At 37.5% G+C, this 23993-nt stretch overlaps 1 protein-coding gene across 7 annotated transcripts in view; it reads left to right on the top strand.

Annotated features, from left to right (window-relative positions):
• BRINP3 (BMP/retinoic acid inducible neural specific 3) overlaps window positions 1-23993 on the top strand; it is a 407019-nt gene that overhangs the window by 195554 nt on the left and 187472 nt on the right. For 4 of the 7 annotated variants that reach the window (XM_013980016.3, XM_084979041.1, XM_013980017.3 and 1 more), the window contains one exon: window positions 21222-21412. The exons of the other annotated variants lie outside the window; for them this stretch is intronic. In XM_013980016.3, the coding sequence (XP_013835470.1) occupies window positions 21222-21412 (191 nt within the window). The remainder of the gene's footprint in view (window positions 1-21221; window positions 21413-23993) is intronic. 7 annotated transcript variants of the gene reach the window in all.

Genomic DNA, 23993 nt, shown 5'->3' on the forward strand with positions numbered 1-23993 from the left:
GTGTGATCATATTTATATAACATTTTGAAATGACAAAATTATAGAAGTAGAGAACAACTTAGAGATTGTCAGGAGTTCGGGTGGGTAGGGGAAAAGTAGATACAGCTAAAAAAGGACAATATGAAAGCTCCTTGTAGAGATAGACATGTTCTGGATCTTGATGTGTCAATGCCAAAATCTTGCTTAGGATGTTTTACCATAGTTTTCTAAGATGTCGTCATTGGGACAAATGGATTAAAGGGTATATGAGTTCTAAGAGAATATGAATCTACCATTTTCTCATAATAAAACTTTTAATAAAAAATTAGAGCAGTAGAGTCAAACATAACAGCAATTGTGCTTGACTACTAATTAATCCATTCAGAGAATATTTATTCAACACTTGCTTTATCAAAGATGTTAACAATTACTAGGTAAAATTAAGGTACACAATCAATAGTTTTGGGGTTTCTTTTGACCATAAACTTACTTACACCTGTATCAAAGCATATTATGACAGTGGACTGATAAAAATCCTCATCTCCCTAAGTTTACTCCTTTTGTGTTCTTTGACAATATCCAACATCAGTCTTAAGATATTACACTCAATAAATATCTAAAAATGAGTTAACTCATCCCAAAATGAAAGGTGCTCCAATATGCCAGGTATCAGCTTTTTCAGAGAGTCATTAATCTAGAAGACAGGAAGCAGCAATTGAAAACTAAACACAATCTGTAGATTTAGGGCAAGAGCTCTCAGAACACAACCACTTCTGAAGCCAAAGCTTCTGCCTGTTTCAAAACTACCAACCGCTCAAAGTTGGATTTAGTAAATGAACTTCCTTCTGCAGGAGGCTGAGATTCTCTTTATCAAGGATTAATTTGGTGATAAACAAATCAATAGAAAATGAGTTTCATGTCTGTGTTAGTGTTTTCCTCTAAATCTTCTTACCCCAAATTTGCATGTGTCAATACATCATTTGTCTGTCTTTCTTGACACTTAACGCCCTATGATATGTTTCCTAAAGTTGTGTGTGAATATGAGAAAGAAAAATAAAATTTAGAACATGCAAGTGCTCAGTAAATGTCAGTTGTTTTTTTTCCTGTTACCTTCGATTGTAAACATCACTATTGGGTCTTTGAATATGAAATTGTTAAGGTAATACTAAACTACATATTGAAATGTTATTACATCACTTAATTTTACTTAGTCACAGCAATCTTACCTTTTTTTTTAAATTAAAGTATAACTGATTTACAATTCAAGTTCTCTTGTACAGCAAAGTGACCCATTCACACACATTTTCCTGTGTTCTACAGTAGGGCCCCCTTGCCCATCTTAACTTTATTCATGATTTTAATTAATGTATTCTGTTCATGTTTTCAGTGTACTTATACGAATCTTGGGGATTCAGAATATTGAGTTTTTTAAAAATTCATCTTGAAACGATCTTCCATATTCAAAAAGGAAACTAAAACTCTTGATGATGCCTGCGCAACTGAAAGTAGCCACTGTTTAATTTTTTTATTCAAGTATAGTTGATTTGCAATGCCAGTTTCTTTAGTTGTGCCAATTTCTGCTGTACAGCACCGTGACCCAGTCGTATGTACCTCATCTATACATTCCCTTTCTTCTATTATCTTCCATTGTGGTCTATCCCAAGAGACCAGATATAGTTCCCTGTGCTGTACAGTAGCATCTTATTGCTTATCCATTCTAAATGTAAGAGTTCACATCTACTGACCCCAAGCTCCCAGTCTGTCGCCTCCCCCTTGGCAACCACCAGTCTGTTCTCTGTGTCTTAGCCACTCTTGTGTATCCATATTCCTTTGTTTCTCTTAATCCTCTATTGTTGAGGTAGAATTTAAGAAACACTTTTTGTTTTCCTCTTTCAAAATGGTATAAATCCTTTCCTTTTTGTTTTTCCTTTTGTTTCCCCTCCCTCTCTTTTTCTCTGTAGAGCCCTCAATTTTATCCCATCCATACTGTTCTTTCATTCTCCTTCATTCTGTGAAATTTTTTTTTTTAATTTTCCCACTGTACAGCAAGGGGATCAGGTTATCCTTACATGTATACATTTTTTCCCCACCCTTTGTTCTGTTGCAACATGAGTATCTAGACATAGTTCTCAATGCTATTCAGCAGGATCTCCTTGTAAATCTATTCTAGGTTGTGTCTGATAAGCCCAAGCTTCCGATCCCTCCCACTCCCTCCCCCTCCCATCAGGCAACCACAAGTCTCTTCTCCAAGTCCATGATTTTCTTTTCTGAGGAGATGTTCATTTGTGCTGGATATTAGATTCCAGTTATAAGTGATATCATATGGTATTTGTCTTTGTCTTTCTGGCTCATTTCACTCAGTATGAGATTCTCTAGTTCCATCCATGTTGCTGCAAATGGCATTATGTCATTCTTTTTTATGGCTGAGGAGTATTCCATTGTGTATATAGACCACATCTTCCGAATCCAATCATCTGTTGATGGACATTTGGGTTGTTTCCATGTCCTGGCTATTGTGAATAGTGCTGCAATGAACATGCGGGTGCATGTGTCTCTTTTAAGTAGAGTTTTGTCCGGATATATGCCCAAGAGTGGGATTGTGGGGTCATATGGAAGTTCTATGTATAGATTTCTAAGGTATCTCCAAACTGTTCTCCACAGTAGCTGTATGAGTTTACATTCCCACCAACAGTGCAGGAGGGTTCCCTTTTCTCCACAACCCTTCCAGCACTTGTTATTTGTGGACTTATTAATGAGGGCCATTCTGACTGGTGTGAGGTGGTATCTCATGGTAGTTTTGATTTGCATTTCTCTTATAATTAGCAATGTTGAGCATTTTCTCATGTGTTTGCTGGCCATCTGTATATCTTCTTTGGAGAAATGTCTATTCAGGTCTTTTGCCCATTTTCCCTTTGATTGATTGGCTTTTTTGCTGTTGTGTTGTATAAATTGCTTATATATTCCAGAGATTAAGCCCTTGTCGGTTGCATCATTTGAAACTATTTTCTCCCATTCTGAAAGTTGTCTTTTTGTTTTCTGTTTGGTTTCCTTTGCTGTGCAAAAGCTTTTCAGTTTGATGAGGTCCCATTGCTTTATTTTTGCTCTTATTTCTGTTGCTTTGGGAGTCTGACCTGAGAAAATATTCATAAGGTTGATGTCAGAGAGTGTTTTGCCTATGTTTTCTTCTAGGAGTTTGATGGTGTCCTGTCGTATATTCAAGTCTTTCAGCCATTTTGAGTTTATTTTTGTGCATGGTGTGAGGGTGTGTTCTAGTTTCATTGCTTTGCATGCAGCTGTCCAGGTTTCCCAGCAATGCTTGCTGAATAGACTTCCTTTTTCCCATTTTATTTTCTTGCCTCCCTTGTCAAAGATTAATTGACCATAGGTGTCTGGGTTTATTTGTGGGTTCTCTATTCTTTTCCATTGGTCTGTCTGTCTGTTTTGTTACCAGTACCACACTGTTTTGATGACTGTGGCTTTGTAATATTTTTTGAGGTCTGGGAGAGTTATGCCTCTTGCTTGGTTTTTGTTTCTCAGGATTGCTTTGGCGATTCTGGATCTTTTGTTGTTCCATATAAATTTTTGGATTGTTTGTTCTAGTTCTGTGAAAAATGTCATGGGTAATTTGATAGGGATTGCATTGAATCTGTAGATTGCTTTGGGTAGTATGGCCATTTTCACAATATTGATTTTTCCAGTCCAGGAACATGGAATATCTTTCCATTTCTTTACATCTTCTTTGATTTCTTTGATTAAAGTTTTATAGTTCTCGGCATATAAGTACTTTACCTCTTTGGTCAGGTGTATTCCGAGGTATTTGATTTTGAGAGGTGCAATTTTAAAAGGTATTGTATTTTTGTATTCCTTTTCTAATATTTCATGCTGTTATACAGAAATGTGACTGACTTCTGAATGTTAATCTTATATCCTGCTACTTTGCTGAATTTATGAATCAGTTCAAGGAGTTTTGGGGTTGAGTCCTTAGGGTTTTCTATGTATAGTATCATGTCATCTGCCTACAGTGACAGTTTGATCTCTTCTCTTCCTATATGGATGCCTTTTATTTCTTTTGTTTGTCTAATTGCTCTGGCTAGGACTTCCAAAACTATGTTGAATAGCAGTAGTGAGAATGGGCATCCCTGTCTTGTTCCAGATTTGAGTGAGAAGGCTTTCAGTTTTTCCCCATTGAGTATTATATTTGCTGTGGGTTTGCCATAATGGCTTTGATCATGTTCAGGAATGTTCCCTCTATACCCACTTTGGCAAGAGTTTTGATCATGAATGGACTTTGTCAAATGCTTTTTCTGCATCTATTGAGATGATCATATGATTTTTGACTTTCGTTAATGTGGTGTATGACGTTGATTGATTTGCATATGTTGACATCCTTGTGAACCTGGGATGAACCCTACCTGGTCATGGTGTATGATTTTTTTGATATGTTGTTGGATTCAGTTGGCTAAGATTTTGTTGAAAATTTTTGGATCTATATTCATCAAAGATATTGGCCTATAGTTTTCTTTTTTGGTGGTATCTCTGTCTGGTTTTGGAATTAGGGTGATGGTGGCACCATAGAATGTCTTTGGGAGTATTCCTTCTTCTTCAACCTTTTGAAAGAGTTTAAGGAGGATGGGCACCAATTCCTCTTTATATGTTTGATAGAATTTGCCTGTGAAGCCATCTGGTCCTGGACTTTTATTTGTAGGGAGTGTTTTTATGACCTCTTCAATTTCATTTCTAGTGATCGGTCTGTTCAGTTGGTCTGTTTCTGCTTGATTCAGTTTTGGCAGGCTGTTATTCTCGAAAATTGTCCATTTCTTCCAGATTGTCAAATTTGTTGGCATATAGTTGTTCATAGTATTCTCTTATGTTTTTTTTTTTTGTATTTCTTCAGTATCTGTTGTGATATCTCCTTTTTCATTTATAATTTTGTTTATTTGGGTTCTTTCTCTCCTCTTTTTAGTGAGTCTGGTCAGGCGTTTGTCAATTTTGTTTACCTTTTCCAAGAATTTTCTCTATGGTTTTTTGAATCTCTATTTTTTCTTTATTTCCTCTTTGATCTTTATAATTTTCTTCCTTCTGCTGACTTTAGGTCTTTTTTGTTCTTCTTTATCTAATTCATTTAGGTGGAGGGTTAACTTGTCATTTTGGGATCTTTCTTCTTTTTTGAGAAAGGCCTGTATCGCTATAAATTTCCCTCTGATCACTGCTTTTGCAGCATCCCATAGATTTTGAGAGGTTGTGTCTTCATTATCGTTTGTTTCAAGGTATTTTTTAATTTCCTTCCATGTTTAGTCTCCATGTAGTAGGTTTTTTCTCATTTCTTTTCCCATGGTTGATTTCTAATTTCATGGCATTGTGGTCAGAGAAGATACTTGAGATAATTTCTATGCTCCTACATTTGTTGAGGTTAGCTTTGTGTCCCAATATGTGGTTGATTCTTGAGAATGTTTCATGTGCTCTTGAGAAGAATGTGTATTCTGATATTTTTGGATGTAGTGTCCTGAAGATATCAATTAAGTCTAACTTTTCTATTGTTTCCTTTAGGATCCCTGTTGCTTTATTGGTTTTCTGTATAGATGACCTGGCCATTGGTGTGAGGGGGGTATTAAAGTGCCCTACTATGATTGTATTCCCATCAATTTCTCCCTTTATGTCTGTTAATATTTGTTGTATGTATCTGGGTGCTCCTATATTTGGGGCATATATGTTGATGATAGTAACATCCTCTACTTGGATGGATCCCTTAATCATTAAATAGTGTCCTGCTTTGTCTTTCTTTATGTCTTTTCTTTTAAAGTCTATTTTGTCTGATATGAGTATTGCAACTCCTGCTTTCCTGTCATGTCTATTGGCATGAAATATTTTTCCCCACCCTTTCACTTTCAATCTATATGTATCCTTTGTCCTAAGGTGAGTTTCTTGGAGGCAGCATATTGAAGGTTTTTGCCTTTTTATCCACTCAGTCACTCTGTGTCTTTTGATTGGAGCATTCAGTCCATTGACATTTAAGGTGATAAGTGATAGATGATTATTTATGGCCATTTTGAACCTCGTGTTCCTGTTGATTGATTCTATGTTCTCCATTCTTCTTTTTTTTTTTTTTTTGGTTGGATGGTCTCCTGTTATTATCTGCTTGAGTGGGTTTTTTTTTTTTTTTTGCTTTTTTTTCATTTTTTGTGAATGCAATATTTGGTTTTGGCTTGTGGTTGCCCTGTTTTTTAAGTATGCTAACCCCTTCCTATAATTGTGTGTTTTAGCCTGATGGTCCTGTAGGTTCAAATACTTCATTACTATATTAAAATAAAGAAGAAAACAAACAAACAAACAAAAAGATCTACTTATTTCCTAACATCCCTTGCCCACATTTTATGATTTTGATGACTCTTTTTTTTTTTTTTTAATTTTATTTTGTTTGAAACATGTTCATGATTAAATCTGTATGCTGGCTTACTTGAGTGACTGCTCTCTGATTGTGGTTTCCTCAGGCCTAGTTCTTCCTCTTTTTTTTTTTTTTCTTTTTCCTCCCTTTCCTTCCTTCCTTTCTTTTTGGTTTAGAGAAGCCCTTTCAATATTTCCTTTAACCTGGGTTTTGTGTTGCTGTATTCTTTAAGTTTTTGTTTGTTGGGAAAAATTTTTATTTCCCCTTCTATTTTAAATGATATTCTTGCTGGATAGAGCATTCTAGGTTTCATATTTTTTCCTTTTAGCACTTTAAATATCTCTTGCCATTCCCTCCTGGACTGTAGTGTTTCTGTAGAGAAATCAGCTGATAATCTTATGGGGGTTCCCTTGTACGTAACATTCTGCTTTTCTCTTGCTGCCTTTAGGATCCTCTCTTTATCACTAACTTTTGCTGTTTTTATTATAATGTGTCTTGGTGTGGGTCTATTTGGGTTCAATTTGTTTGGGGCCCTCTGTGCTCCCTGTATCTTGAACTCAGTATCCTTTAGATTTGGGAAGTTTCCATCGATAATTTCTTCAAATATATTTTCCATTCCCTTATCTTTTTCTACTCCTTCTGGAATTCCTATTACGCATATGTTGGCCCGCTTTATATTATCCCATAGGTCTCTTATATTGCTTTCCTGTTTTTTGATTTGGTTTTCTGTCTGCTGACCTGATTGGGTGATTTCCATTATTCTATCTTCCATATCACTGATTCGTTCTTCTGCATTATTCATTCTGGTTTTTACTGCCCTTAGTTCAGTTTGTATCTCTGCAAATGAATTTTCTAGTTTTTCTTGGCTCCTCCTTATATTTTCTAGTTCCTTTCTGAGGGTGTCTGTATTACTGTTCATATCTTCTCTTAATTCCTTCAGTATTTTCACTATTTCCCTTTTAAACTCCAGGTCTGTCAGACTGCGAAGATCTGTTTCATTGTTGACTATTTTATGTGAGTTCTCCTGTTGCTTTGACTGGGGGTGATTTCTCAGCTTCTTCATCTTGCTTGTTGTTTTCTTTTTCCTGAGGGAGTTGTACTCTCTGTGGCCAGGCTGTGTTTGCCTTGTCACTGCTGTGGAATGTTTCCTGAGAGCTGGCATTGTTGGTCAGTCTTTTTTGAGGCAGTGTGGCTTTTCTGGAGTGTTGGTGGGGCTAACAGGGTCTCTTTGAAGCAAAGGAGGACTTCCTGAGGGCAGACAGGACTGGGAGGTCCACACCACGATGGTAGCAGATTTCACTCGGCCGGGCAGAGATTGTTCTGGTGTTTTTAGGCTGTGGGGTTCTTGCAGGGGGTTGGTGGTGCTGGGCAGCTGTTCCTCAGGAGTGCAGCAACCCCCAAGCTGGAGCAGCTATCTGGGCCACTGCGAACCTAAGAGGCTCTTCCCCAGGGCAGCCCAACTCGGAAGGACTGTCCGAGAATTAGGCAGATCTTTTCACAGTCTGGCCAAGCTTGTTGTAGCTTTTCTGGCCTGCAGGGTGTCCTGCAGGGACCTGGCGGTCCTGTGCAGTTGTTCTGTGGGAGTGCAACTCCCCCCGAAAGCTGTAGTAGCTAGCTGGGCCACTGTGAACCATTCTGGGAAATTTTCTTTGATACTCCATTATTTTTTTACCTATTATATTCTATTTTCTTTGGTCATGTAGCATGATTTTCCATGATATGTTTTTAGGTTCATGGGTAATTTAGACCTGTCAATTCACTTCCTTTTCAATGTAAATAATGAAGCATCAAAAGATGTTTTCAGTGGTTGTTATATTTTCCAAAGAACTGTTTCACTGTCATTACTGGTACATCCTTCACTATGCCTTTTCATATTTTTAAAAAAGTCTTTTCTCTAAACGCAGTTTTCCCTCCCTGAATTCTGCTCACTTGTTCTTCCTCTAGGTATATTAGCACTTTAATTGAGTATAGCTTCTTTGTCTACTCTGCATATTAATTAAGATGCACACTTGATTGGTTCTTTCTGCTGTGATGACACTTTTCAGAATATTTCCAGTATTTGGGTAGGTTTTCTGTAATGTTAAATAGTCAAGCAACAGCAACATGTGTGTGCGTGTGTGTGTGTAGGGTGTGTGTACCCACCGATTGTGGAAGTTCCAGGGTGGGAATCAAGCTGCAGCTTCAGCCTACCTCACAGTTGCAGCAGTGCTGTATCCTTAACCCCCTGTGCCCCAGGGGAACTTCCAGCAACCTGATTTTTTAAAGCAAACTTTGAGGGGGAGACATCATTATTTTTCAAGAATTAGTAGATCGTATCAATGAATATATTTTTTTCTACATGCCCATTTTTCATTGCAAAGAGTTCCAGTAAAGTGATGAGACATCCTATTCCCTTGCAGAATAATGCTCTTGTCCTTGTGGTGAGAGATCGCCCTTTGTGTTCAGTGATGTTAACCTTTGATCATGGAAACTCAGCTTCCCCGTGGATTTGCAGGACTTCATTCTTCTCTGGAATCTTTCTAATGCATTAATCGTATTGGCAACTTTCAGCTCAGTGACTGATTGATATAACAGATTTTCCTATCATCTTCCCAATTTCATCCTTGAATTCCTCATCCCTGCTGGGTGATCCCATCTAAGAATCTCTTCTTTTCTTACTATCTGTTTCTCCCTCTGAGGCTTTTATTCTCTGTGCTCTGAGGCTGGAGTTTGGACTATACTATGAATCATTTATAAAAGCAATTGATTATAAACTTCTTTAATCATTCAGTTCCTACAATTCTACCTCCCTCCTCTGAGAAATGTGAATTAGTCTCAAGGGTTCTCTAGCTTCTTCTACTCAGCAGAAATTTACATTCTCTATTTCTTCTATTTAATCAGGACAATAAGAGATTGATATATAGTTAGCATTCGGCTGCTATTATAACAATTTATTTTATTTTTATTTTTTGTTTTTCTTTTTAAATTTTAATTTCTTTTTTTTAATTACTCAATGAATTTGTTACATTTATAGTTGTATAATGATATAGCATTTCCATCCCAAACCCCCAAACTGTTTCCTTTGGAAACCATAAGTTTTTCAAAGTCTATAAGTCAGTATCTGTTCTGTAAAGAAGTTCATTGTGTCCTTTTTTCAGATTCCATATGTAAGTGATAGCGTTTGATGTTGGTGTCTCATTGTCTGACTGACTTCACTTAGCATGATAACTTCTAGGTCCATCCATGTTTCTAAAAATGCCATTATTTCGTTCCTTTTAATGGGTGAGTAATATTCCATTGTGTATGTGTACCACGTCTTCTTTATCTACTCCTCTGTCTGTGGACATTTAGGTTGTTTCCGTGTCTTGGCTATTGTATATAGTGCTACAATGAACATTGGAGTACATGTGTCTTTTCAAGTCATGGTTTTCTCTGGATAGATGCCCAGGAGTGGGATTGCTGGATCCAATACTATTCAACATAGTTTTGGAAGTCCTAGCCACAGTAATAATTTATTTTAATATTTCTCACATTCCTTCTCATTTGATTGATAAACTTCTCCCAACTTATTTCTTCCCTACCACTCCCACTCTTTGTGTGTGTGTATGTGTGTGTGTGTATTTATTTATTTATCTCTCTCTTCCATTTTTTTCACCATATGCACTCCAGGCATTTCCCCACACACACACACACACACACACACTCTCATCTTGAACATTACTATTAAAACCTACCTTTCAAAGTTTTTGTTCATCTATAAAGTTAAGAATATTAGTTTTGGAGTCAACTCCCTCCATTCAAGCTATTGTCAGGTATATATCCTTAGAGAAAAAAATTGCCCCCAAATCCTCTCATTTACCAAAAGGAGATAAGAATATATACCTCATAGATTCATCGCTTTAAACACAAGTCAAAGTAAACAATCATTTCAAACTCCAGATTGAGGTAAATGTTTTTTGACAGCCAAAATTTCAAATTTTGATATGAAAATTTTTCTTTTTTGCCAGTCAATCTTTAAACATATTGCCAGTTAATAGGTAAAAAGAAAATGCATTTTAATGTTTCTAAGTGAAAACCAGTCAATATGTATACTATGTATTTATTTCTCCCATAGCAGGAGGCGAATTGAGTCTGTACAAATCATTGTCTTTCCCTTGCCCTCAGGCTGACACAGATGAAAGGGTCTCTTATAAGATGCTCATAACTGATGGAGGACTTCTCTCCTGGAAGTGCATTAGCTAATGGAGGTTGTCAGCATCCCCATGACAGATTTCACTGCACTCACAGACAATGGTAGCCTTTTTCTCAACATTCAAGTATATGTTTTGGCTCTTAGCAGGAGTAGGTTTTTACCCAGTCCTTAGTGATTCTCAGTTTAAGGCCAATAGTTGACTCCTAACCTTCCCCAACCATCCTCAAAGAACCCAGATGAGAAATTCCTTTTTCCAGTGAGCTTGGTTTTCTGTGAATTTGGGCCAAGATGTATGCTCACAAATTGAGAACTTTTTCTTACTTAGGAGGTGATTTCAGTTTGGCTCACGTGATAACAGTCACTCCTTTGTTGGTTCAGTATGTCTTTACTGAGTGACTACTGTGGGTCAGGGAGCTGAATCTTAAGAACACATAGTCAGGGAGTTCCCACTGTGGTGCAGTAGAAATGAATCTGACTAGTATCTCTGAGGGTGCAGGTTCGATCCCAGGCCTCACCGAGTGGGTTAAGGATCCGGCGTTGCTCTGAGCTGTGGTGTAGATCACAGACGTGGCTCAGAACCTGCATTGCTGTGTTTGTGGTTGTGGCACAGGCCAGCAGCTGAAGCTCCTCTTCCACCTCTAGCCTGGGAACTTTCATATCCTGCAGGGTGTGGCCCTAAAAAGCAAATAAAATAAAATAAAACTCATACTCTATAAAAGAAGACATAGCATATGCCTCGGTGACACTTACTGTATAATGGAAGAGGCAGACATTAACCAGATAACCAAACAAATAATTATATTGCGTACAAGGAAGAAAAAGAATACTCTATGAACACATAGAAAAAGAAGACTAGAATTAGTTGGAGACAGGGTTGGTAGAGCAGATAAGACAGTTATTGCTGTCTTTGAAGGGTGTTTATCATTGGTGATAACCAACAAATTTATTTTATGTGAATCCTGAGCATAGAAGACAGAAGACGAAGTGCCTGTCAGATAATAAGTTTCAATTTGTAATCTACAGATTCTGATGATAATATCCAGAGAAAAGTAACATTACCAGTTTATGATTCACAAGCTTTTTGTGTGCAAAGTGGTATTCTGACAATTTAAGCCTGATTCACACTGAAAGGTAATAATTTGGGGAATGAGTAATTTATTCCTTGTGAAGTTAAGATTATATATTTTTCTGAAAATGTTTTATTATGAAACACCACATCCAGCCTCCCTACCACATGTGGATGTGAAAGATGTAAAGTTAATAGCAAGTTGAAATAAATTATTTGTATCTTAAAACCTTTGACATACTACAACACATTTTTATTTTCCTTAATGATGTGGGAAAAATCATAAATTTAAGAGGCATTTTTTAAGACATTTAAAACCTTACTTTAGGAAAAATATACATTGGGTTAAAGTAATTTTTATTATGGAAAATTATAAAATATCCATAATTGTATTGTAGAAAATTATGATAAAGTGGTTAACAATTGGTATTCACTCTCTATAAAACTTAATTACTCTAAAAAGAAATCCTGACTCTTACTTCATGTCACTTGAAATGGGGAAGTAGATGAAGTTTTAATTTGTCACAGGTTCAGGTATTTATTTGGTTAACCACCTTGTCATCATTCATGGTTTATGAATGTTTGAGTCACTGTCTAAGGTAGAGGTTGTATACCTCATAAAGAGATCTCAATGAAATTATTGCTTAAATGTTTAAAGAAATTAGCAAAATACAGATGAATTTTTCATTAGCAGGTAACTATTCTTTTGGTATTTATTTGTCTCAATGAGCATTTAACTCATTAATCTGTGCCTGAACCAAAAGCCAAAAACCAAAAACAATTTGCAGATTCTTTGATGTGATTTTATTTAAAAATTCTTTTGTTAATTTTACTCATTAGTTTCACCAAAATGTATTATCTTTATATATGTATATATGTGTATGTATGTATATGTATACATACATATATGTATGTATCTTGATATTTTGGGACAAAAATCTGTAACTTCACACGCTAAAACTTACCAAGAAATAAGCAATGCTTCTTGCACCATTTTAGTGAATTTGCTACAAATTTTACTTCTTTAAAACCTCTACAATCAGTATTATTGAAAGGGCTTTACGTCAGTGAGGTTAAGAACTTGCCAAAATGTATAGAGCTTTGAATTTCGTGAACTGACTTGGTGAGATTTAGATTTGAATTTTTAGCTATCTGACTCCTAAATCCATTATCCTTTGAAAAACTGACATCACCTCCCTAAAATATCTAAATTAGGTAAGAAATGTAAATTTTTTGACTTAACCAAAATAAATAATTTCATAACTATAAATTTAAAGACACGCATTTGTTTATTGCCTTTTCCAGAGAGAATCAGAGTAGACATTTTATTTTAACTCAGTTGTGTCTCTTAGCTTGTCTGCAGTGATCAATAATTACCAAATCTGTATAATTATATGAATGCGATTGAGGAATAATTATGATGAGTTGTAACAGATGTTAAACTCTACTTGCAAAATTTAAAAAGAAAAGCTTTTGCCTGTTACATAATTCCTTCCCTCTTCAGCTTAGAAAGTCATTCATTGACAGCATGCATATATATTTTTTACATCAGAAAGGTTACTAGTATCTCTTTCAAGGAGTGCTTAAATTTAAAAACGGAAAACAGATATTCCCATGTGGCTCAGTGGGTTAAGGATCTGACATTGTCACTGCAGTGACTTGGGGTACTGCTGTGGCATGGGTTCCATCCCTGGCCCGGAGACTTCCATATGCTGCAGGTGCAGCCAAAAACTTGGATAATAATTCTCTATCTTATACATATATCTATATGGGTATAACAAGCATGTGGTACTGTTAGAGTCCTTTGAAATGAATTACCTTTGGGAATAATGGTAGAGATTATGAAAATAGAATTCTATGATATTCCCCTTAAAATTTGAATAAACCCTGTTTGTTAAAGTATAGAAAATGATGTAAAGCTATGTAAGATAAACGTAATCCATTTTCAGTTATTTCACACCCCTGAAAATTTGCCATATTTCTTTTGAGTTAGACATGTACATTAGTAGCCATAAACTGAACCATTCTTTTAAAAGTTTTCAATAACACCACCCCATTTTATACATTCCATAATATAGTTAAGAGGCTACAGCTACAGTGAATTGTTGCTTTACTGAGAGGGGGAGTGTTTTGTTGCAATCATGTTAATTCGTCTCTCATCTCCTCTGTTTGGCAGCACATTCACAATACAATAGTCATTGACGGTGCGTCTCAAAAATCCTGCACATAAACATTTCAGAAAAGTCATAGTTGTCCTTGTGCCTGTCTTCCAGTATTTTTCTCTCTGCATAGACGCATTCTGCTAAATTCCTAGCTTCATCCAAAACTACCTCCCAAGCCTTAAACACCCTGCTACTGTTCAAATTGGAAAGAAACGTTTTAGTGTGTTTAGGAGCAGGAGGGCGAAAGAGAGGAGGTTCTCCACCCTGCCAACTTTTGAGCATTCAGCGGCTTTTAAAAAACTGGCTTCAGAGCTGTGGTTATTCGGGCCATTGAGAATTTTCCCTTGTACCGGCCAAATGGAAAACAGCATCATTTGTGAGATGTGGAGGTTCTACGGAAAGGACACTAAAAGAGCCAATTTTAGATAAAACAGTTACATAGGATAGAATTATGGGGAACGAGTATTGATTATTAGTGGCCTTAAGATCAGTATGATTTTACAGATGTCACTAGAAGGTTATTGCTGCTAAAGACTGGAGAGGCCTTTGATTATCCTCACGCTGGATTCGTTCGCAGATTCATGCTTGGCTGATATGTTTTGTTTTAATATTCTGTTGTGTCTTCAAATCTTAATGAATATTGATAGAATTGAAATTGTAAGCCAACGAATGTAGTATGGTGAAACGTAATGTAATAATAGCTTTTAGGGCTTTAGCGAAACAACTTTATTTAGTGTCAATTAGCAGTTAAAGATTAAGACTTTTCAGCAACTACAGCATCTGATTTTATCAATATTTTTATGCTGCCTTGCCTGTGGCGTGGAGTCCAAAATATCTAACCTCAACAGGGACAAATTCTGTGTTTTCAGGAACCAAATATACATGGATCATGTTAACAAAATCATAATAGTTAATGTATTTTTCAAACACGGAGTACGTGTATGTCTATGGCGATGTGCAATTGATGTAACCATTATTTAAATGGAATTTGTTGATGTCATTCTGGTTTTCCAATTTCTTGTGTGATGGGTGGGATAAAATTATAATAAATATCATAGGAAAGTAAACATTATGTGAACACCCAAAATAAATGATGCTTGCAAGTCAGAATTTTTAGCAGCATACAACTCTAATCAACTAATGGAGGCTCCTGAGAGCCAACAAAAACATTTTCAAAGTAATGTTCTGGCTGAACTGGTTACAAGCCATTTGTGTGCCCTACAGATAGTGGTGCTTCTAAAGGGGCTAAATTACATTAAAGGCTAATGATCGTGCCGATTTCATTTAAAGATTTCCAGAGGTTCCGATGAGAAGATACGTATGTTCTGTGAAGGCTTCAGGTAGAATGCGGCTTTTAGTTAGATTACGACAATGTTCTTATTTAATATAAACATAATGCATCGGGTTGGAATCCTTAGATGGCTTTAGGTAAAATGCTCTCCTTATGGTAATCATACCAGAGTGTGTTTCAATTCAGCACTCCGCTGCTTTGTTTTTCCAAAATTTAATGAATGCAGCGTCTGATGCCAATGGAAGTGAATCTGTTCTTCAAGAAGGGAACAAAAAAATTGCACCCTTAACTTTCTAATGTATATACAACCCTTAATTCCTTATTGCTTTCTTAAGTTACTCTAAAGTCAAAAGTTTCAACATCAGTTATGAGATACGAGATTAGGGGTTCCCATAGGGGCTCAGTGGAAACAAATCTGACTAGCATCCATGAGGATGCAGGTTCGATCCCTGGCTTCACTCAGTGGGTTAAGGAGCTGATGTTGCCGTGAGCTGTGGTGTAGACCAGTGGCTACAGCTCCGATTTGACCCCTAGCCTGGGAACCTCCATATGCTGTGGGTGAAGCCCTAAAAAGACAAATATACATATAAAAAATAAAATAAAAAATGAGATACTAGATTATATTGCTAGAAAGCAAGCAAACCAACTACTGCTCTATAGTCTTGGTAGCTCTCCATGACAACATCTCTTTGTAGCTGTACACTCTTGTTCATCCCAGGAAGCTGCAGGGTTAGGGTTGGGGCATGGGGATTCCAGCCATCTTTGTTGGTGAAAGTCGCAGGCTGATGGTCCAGGCTACCACACATGCCTGCACTTTACTAAGCAAGCCACATGGCCACACTGACTTTAAAGAGCACCACGGGATGCGATGGTACCTGTGCTCAGGTGGAAGAGACAGTACGTGTATCAGATTTATGTCTGCCGCTCAACGTGGCCCTTAACTGTCCAGAGATGATTTCCTTGACTTGAATTGCTCTTATCATCACTTTTTCAGAATTATTCCAGTATGTTCTAACGAGGCTTTCCCCCAAAACTTATACAGATTCCAACAGTGATCACGTAGCATTACAAATACAAACCAAGTGTGAGCGGAAAAGGAGGAATCTCAGATCTCAAACCAACATTTATATTTTCTACACAAATTACACTTTGAGGGTAGACACAGGAGAATTTTACTTCATTCTTTATATGAAAATGTGAGAAAAGAAACAAGAGACGATATTTTAGATTAAGCTCTGAAAATTAAAAAAATTTAAGAAAACAAGTTGCTGTATTTACTAACCATGCATTCATTCATTCACTCGTTTAGTTAATTGATTGGTTAACTGGTTTAGCTTTAATCTTGGTTTGGTGATCCTCCCAAAGTGTTTGTCCTTTCCTTTCGGTATTGCGTGACAGAGAGAATAAATTAATCAGCTGGGGGGACGGCAAAGTGTTTTGTCCACCTGAAATGTCAGAAGGTGAATTGAGACCATAAACTTAATCGAGGTTAACAGACTCAAGTAATAAAAAGCAGCTGACAGCTGATGCGAGCTCCCTGCCAGATTGTCCCCAGTGTCAGGCTCTGGCAGCCTTGTGAGGTGTGCTTATCTAAAGGAAGTAGGTTATATCCAGGAACTGGGCAGCGGGGTTGTGTTCAAGAAGCTCCTGGCCCACTTGTATTTCTGCACATGAAGGTATGGTAAAGCCTTCGAATTGCAATGTATGCATTCATGTTGGATTTCACTCAGTGTAATTGTGGAACCCTTGAGGTCAGAGGTTTTCTATATACCTCTTCATCTATCGTAGGGGCAAGACTTCTGGTAGTAACAACAATACACAGTAAGCCATTAATAAACTTTCTTCTTAAGGTAATATTCAGGAAATGACATACATTTCTCATAGCTCTCTCATATGGCATCTGCGCCGGGTCCAACTGAAAAGGAACAAACTAAAGGAAGTCGCAAATATTTCAAGTTAGAATAGATCATGAGTTGATTTTATATGCTAATTAATTGTTAAAAAAATAAAGGCGGCTGGAATTGTGGTCTTAAAATATGTCTTTACCCACAGCCTCCCAGCAAGAAATACGCAGCAATTCGAAAAGCGTTTATGTGGATTGTAAAAATATCGCCATTGAAATAATATTCTTGGTTATTTAAAGTCCAATTAATGTAGTTAACAATTCACATCTTAATTTATGAGTATATGCATATGAGTATACATATGGTAATTTAAAATATTGAAGATATACCACAACTTTAGATTCAAGCTGTTTTATTCTCCCTTGATCAAATTGTAAAGGTTTTACAGCAAATAAAAAAGTAAATGGAAATTAACACAACATTGTAAATTAACATTTCAATAAAATTTTTAAAACAGTATATATTTGAGGGTAAAATTTTGAAATTAATGAGCAACTATTATTTAGATCGTGGTTTAAGAAATATTTTCCTAAAATTATCATATTACTATATACCCTACATCACAAAATACTGTTTTGAATATATATTTATATATACTAATGTATTAATAATATATATACACATTCTACACATATATCAAACACTCACATGCATAAATAAATTCAGGTACATTTCTTTGCATCTCTTCTTGTTTAAGTTTGATATCTTGTATCTCTTTGCTCAGTGTTTCCTGTAAGTTATCCATCTTTGCCTCCAGTTTATTTCCAATGTCTTGCATCATCTTCAGTATCAACAGTCTAGTCTTTTTCCTGGAGGCTGAGAATCTCGTCATGGCTTAGCTGATTTTCTGGGGGGTTTTCTTTCTCCCTCATCTGAGTTATCGTTCTCTGTCTTTTCATTTTTGTAAGTTTTTGGTGTGGTGACCTTTTTACAGATAATAGAGTTGTAGCCTCTCTTACTTCTGGTGTCTGCCCCCCTGTGGCTGAAGTCAGTATGGCAGTTTGCTGTAGGCTTCCTGATGGGAGGGGCTGATGCCTGCCCACTGGTGGGTGGAGCTGATTCTACTCCCTCTGGTGGGTGGGGCTTGGTCTCTGGGTGGGATTAGAGGCAGCTGTGTGCCTGAGGGGTCTTTAGGCAGCCTGTTTACTGAGGGGCAGGGCTGTGATCCCACCTGGGTTGTTGTTTGCCCTGGGGCTTCTCAGCACTGACTGACAGGTGGGGCCAGATTTTCCCCAAATGGCCCCCTCCAGAGAAAGGCAGCTGCTGAATATTCCCAAGAGCTTTGCTTCCAATGTCCTTCCCTCACAACAAGCCACATTCACCCCTGTTTTCCCAGGATGTCCTCCAAGAACTGCAGTCAGGTTTGACCTAGGTTCCCATGGTGACCTTGCTTTGCCCTGGGACCCAGTGCACATGAAAGTCTGTGCCCCTTTTAAGAATGGGGTCTCCAGGAGTTCCTGTCATGGCGCAGTGGTTAACGAATCAGACTAGGAACCATGAGGTTGCAGGTTCGATTCCTGGCCTTGCTCAGTGTGTTAAGGATCCGGCGTTGCCGTGAGCTGTGGTGTAGGTTACAGACCCGGCTGGGATCCTGCGTTGCTGTGGCTCTGGTGTAGGCTGGCAGCTGTAGCTCCAATTAGACCCCTGGCCAGGGAACCTCCATATGCCACTAGCGTGGCCCTAAAAAGCCAAAAAAAAAAAGAAAAGAAAAGAAAAGAAAAGAAAAGAAAGGAAAGAATGGGGTCTCCGTTTCCCCCAGTCCTGTGGAGCTCCTGTGCACAAGCCCCACTGGCCTTCAATGCCAGATGCTCCAGGGCTCTTTCTCCCTGTGCCAGATCCCCACACGTGAGAGTTTGATGTGTGGCTCAGAACTCTCACTCCTGTAGGTGAGTCTATGTGAACCAGTTAGTTTCCAGTCTGTGGGGCTTCCCACCCGGGAGGTATGGGGTTGTTAATATTGCAAAATCACCCCTCCTACCTCTTGATGTGGCCTCCTCTTTTTCTTCTGGAGTAGGGCATCTTTTTTAAGGTTTCCGGTCCATTTGGGTGGAGATTTCTCAGTCTTTAGTTGTGAGTTTTGTTGTTTTTAGGAGAGAAGTTGAGCTCCAGTCCTTCTATTCCGCCATCTTCAACCCATCTCTCCAGAATGACCCCAAATTCAGGTACATTTCTTATGAGATAAAAAGACATAAAATAATTATTGGTTATCACTCAGGTTTGGAAACATAACAAAGACATTCTTACTCTTTCCTGAGGAAATGTGAAGTAATAAATGTAATAGTGTCTTTAAAAGCCCTACATTTACTTAAAAGAGAGCACTTTGAGTAAATTTTAAAAATATACCAAATTATCAGGAGTTCCCTTCATGGCTCAACTAGGAACCATGAAGATGCAGGTTCGATCCCTGGCCTCACTCAGTGGGTTAAGGATCCTGCGTTGCTGTGAGCTGTGGTGTAGGTTGCAGACATGGCTTGGATTCCAAGTTGCTGTGGCTCTGGTGTAGGCTGGTAGCTGCAGTTCTGATTCAACCCTAGCCTGGGAATCTCCACATGCTGTGGATGTAGCCCTAAAAAGGAATATATATATATATATATATACCAAATTATCTAGTCGGTAGTTTTCCTTCAGAGTATGAAACGCAGAATGGCAGTGTTTGCATTGCTTGTTAAAAGTGCAAACTCTTGACCTCATACCAGGCCCTAATAAATCAGAAACTCTGGGGTGGAGTTTCCAGGTGATTCTGACATTTGAGAACCATTGGTAGAATAATTTATTTAAAACTGTTTGGATCTGCTGATTTATGGGAGAGATACCAAGGATTTCTCAATGAAGAGAATGCCAAGTGGACATTTTTTTCAGGTCAAAATTTTACCTAGATTCCTGAGTGTATCTTATCTTCTAATTAGTTTCCAAAAGACTGGCTAGATTGTCTGGCTGTCAAAGCTGTGTCAGAGCAACAAGTAATCCACGGTTAGATTAGGGTAGTCCCCTATCAGGGTCTTGCCTCTTGGTCCTGGAAGTACTTACTGATTTTCATTGTTCTGTGTAAATCTTCATCTTGTTTGCCCAATCCAACCTCTTTTATTTTTCCTTCCCAAGAGCACCTAAGTATCAAATACCACCTCCCCAGAGCTGGTCCCTCTGGTCACTTAAATCAAAAGAGGGCCAAGCTGCCCGTAGCACCTCAGCCTGTCATGATGGGCTGTCTCTGGTAGCTCTCAACTTATCACAATCTGAAGTTTTTAAAAAATGTAACCCTTCTTTATTGTAGTTTTTAAAATTTTCTCTAGGATGGGAACTCCACTTGGAGTCTGGTTCACAGATGTATCTTTGTCATGCACGTTTTGTGGTGTGGTGCAGGTGTTTTGGAGAGACCAAAATAAATAAAGATGTAAATAAAGATGACATATTTATACAATATCCAATCAACATGGTATTTGCTAAGTAATAACAGAGTTAAAGAATGCACATAGGAGGAAATCCAGTAAAGGAAAGTCTACCCTGTGGAAGGTATTTGAGATTTTTATCAGACCACGCCTCAAAAAAATTTTTAAAAAATCTGTATAGTTGATTCTAGACAGTCCAGTTCAACAGTTATTTTCTAAAGTATTATTAGGTTGACTCCATGTAAATGTATTCATTTTTAATGCATAATCTTTTATAACCGTATTTGCCACTTCTCTAATTTAACCAAGTCCACCCCAAAAGTCATACTGAATCTGAGAACCTGCGAATTAAGTTGAATGTGGGTTTCCAAGTATGTTGTAAACAATAATTATTATTATTAAAAAAGTTTCCCATTTAACCATATTTAAACAAATCTATGGCTCCTCAATATCCTTGGGGTTTTACAGGCTCCCACACTAAAGTGAATAAAGAAAGGAAGCATTAATGATAAAAACAAATTTATTCTTATTTCAGTTTCAATTAGACAATGAAAAATGCTCATAGCCCTTTTTAAAAAATTCCACTTTAATATTTTACATACAACCCAATCATTTATATAAGTATATCTTTCCTTGGTTGGGGGGAACAGTGGTATCTGCTTAAGTGGTTTGTTTTTCCTCTACATGACTTGGTTTCAGAATATTCACTCTAGTTACATAAATTACAAATACTGCTTCTGCTACTCATAGCACATGACGTATTATTACAAGCAGGAATCTTTGTCATGGAGTGACCCAGAGAAACGACCCAGTGAACTTTTCAAATGAAAACATTCCGATAGATTATGTATTTATGAATAAAAATAAATTTGCTTTTCAGGGAGTTTGGCCGCTGGAAAGTAAATAACCTTGCAGTTGAGAGAAGAAATTTCCTTGGCTCCCCTCTGCCTCTTGCCCCTGAATTCTTCCGCAACATAAGACTTTTGGGACGTCGACCTACCCTTCAGCAAATCACAGAAAACCTTATCAAGAAATATGGGACACATTTCTTGCTCTCTGCTACTCTGGGAGGTACGACTCTTTGAAAATACTTGTGCCTGTGTGTGCTTGTGCGTAAAACTGTGTAAGTCACCGAAAAGTGTGGGGTAACCCAAACAGCTGCAGTTGGAATAATCCTAATTTCATTCGTTAACTTACCACATTTATTGAGTTATTACAGAATATCTTGTCTGGGGTTCACAATGGTGAGGTAGTTGACTAACACTTAGTTTCTGCCTGAAAGCAATTTCCAAACAAGTAGCATCATATATTAAATACAGTTATTGCATTCTGTAATGCAGGGTGCTGTGCCAAAGTTTGTTTACAATTAAGTTATAAGCAATGCAGTCATTGGTGGGACTTCTGGTTACAGAGAGCAGGAAAGGTCCTGAAGAAAAGGTTGAAATTTTAAAATTACATTTTTAGAGCTATTTTAACAATGCTGATCATGGTGGATATATGATATAAAAATAGTAATAAATATCAATTAGGATGCACAATAGGAGTTCCCGTCATGGCTCAGTGGTTAATGAATCCAACTAGGAACCATGAGATTGCGGGTTCGATCCCTGGCCTTGCTCAGTGGGTTAAGGATCCGGCGTTGCCATGAGCTGTGGTGCACGTCACAGACACAGCTCGGATCCCGTCTTGCTATGGCTCTGGTGTAGGCCAGGGGTTACAGCTCCAATTAGACTCCTAGCAGGGGAACCTCCATATGCCACAAGTGCGACCCTAAAAAGACAAAAAAAAAAAAAAAAAAGATGCATAATATGAAAGTAGAAATTGATCATGTCACATCTCCCTCAGTGTGATTTAATATCATTAAATGTGTGTTTTGTCAAGGTGGTATATAATTCAGTATTTTGAATACATTTAAATGGTTAAGGGAGAGACCATGTGTAATGGAAAAGAACTGAAATTTTCCTAAAACTAAAAAAACCCCAGGATTCCATATATTTAATTTTGTGTAGGGCTTTGAATAATGTCCAAACATGCCATTGGAAATGGAGCTTATTCTTTCCTGTAATAAACAGCATTGGACAAAATTGGATAGGTAAGCCAAGAAAACACCAATTCCCCACTCCTTTGTCAGTTTCCCAGTAAGTTTATTGAAGACAGGCAGGCTGGTTCACGCCAGTGGTGAGGTGGGCATGAAATCCACTTGCTTTTCATTTCTCAGCCTTATAAGATGTGTCTTTTTCCTTTTACCTGCCAGTCCAACCTGTCACTATGTCATATCTGTTCATTCCTCCAAATATATCCCATAGCAGATTCTTTCCCAGCTTCTACCCCAATGTCCTCAGACAAAGTCACTGCCATGTTTATCCTAGAATATTCCTAAGATCCAACCCCTATACTTACATTTTTAAAACTTGAGTTGGTTCAGATCATTCCCTCTTTTATTTTTATTTTTTATTAAAGTATAATTGGTTTATAATGTGTCAGTTTCTCCTGTACAGCAAAGTGACCCAGTCATACATACATACATATATGCATATATTATTCTCATATTATCTTCCATCATGTTCTATCTCAAGAGGGTAAATATAGTTCCCTGTGCCATACAGCAGAAACTCATTGCTAATCCATTCTAAATGTAATAGTTTGCTTCTGCTAACCCTAAACTCCCTATCTCACTCCCTCCCCTTTCCCCTTGGCAACCACAAGTCTGTTCTCTATGTCTGTGGGTCTGTTTCTGTTTTGTAGACAGGTTTGTTTGTGCCACATTTTAGATTCCACATCTAATGGATGGTATTTTCCTTTATCGTTCTGATTTAATTCATTTAGTATGATAATCTCTAGTTGTACCCATGGTTGCTACAAATGGCAGCATCTTGTTCTTTTTTATGGCTGAGTAGTATTCCACTGTATATATGTACCACATCCTCTTAATCCATTCATCATTTCCTGTTTTAATCAAAACCTATAATTAGCCACTTTATATGAAATCCACATGGATGATCTGGTACTGAATGTCATCTCAGAACTTATCTTTTCCCCCTCCTCATCATGCTCTACTTTTCAGCCACAAGGAAACTTCACATTTTTCTCTTCATATGTTACTTCCTCAGAGAGACCTTTGCTAATCATCTCACCAGCAACCATGCCCATAGAACATCAATATTCTCTACTATTTCATAACTCCTTTGCATTCTTCATAGAATTTATTCTGTGGGGAAAAAATGTTATTTATTTGTTTCCTGTGTTGTTATCTGTCATTCTGGCATACTTTTTTGAAAATGAGAACTTGCCTATATTGGTCACCACTTTACCCCTATAGTTATGTTAGCTCTAGGCACACAATAGGTTCTCATTAATTATTGTTAAATGAATAAGTAAGTGCAGCTACACTTGCTAGGAGGCTGAGGCTGCTCAGTCCATTGGATACATGTCAGAGGTATAATATATATGGAGGACAACTAATATTTAATTCAGGAAGAATACAACGTGATAGAAGCACATCCAGAGAGCCAACACTGACCATACAAATAGATTCCAAATAAGAAAGAATTAGGATGAAAGAGAGAGCAGGTGAACAAAGCCTAGAGAGGGTGGAAAACGAGTAGCTCTCTGGACACACCAAAGCAATAAGCCTTCCGTGTAATCCTAAGGA

This window comes from Sus scrofa, chromosome 10, assembly GCF_054392235.1.
Source record: "Sus scrofa isolate SSC_HxYL_T2T_F1_AM1 chromosome 10, Sscrofa_HxYL_maternal_Yorkshire_Landrace_v2.0, whole genome shotgun sequence".
Taxonomy (NCBI): domain Eukaryota; kingdom Metazoa; phylum Chordata; class Mammalia; order Artiodactyla; family Suidae; genus Sus; species Sus scrofa.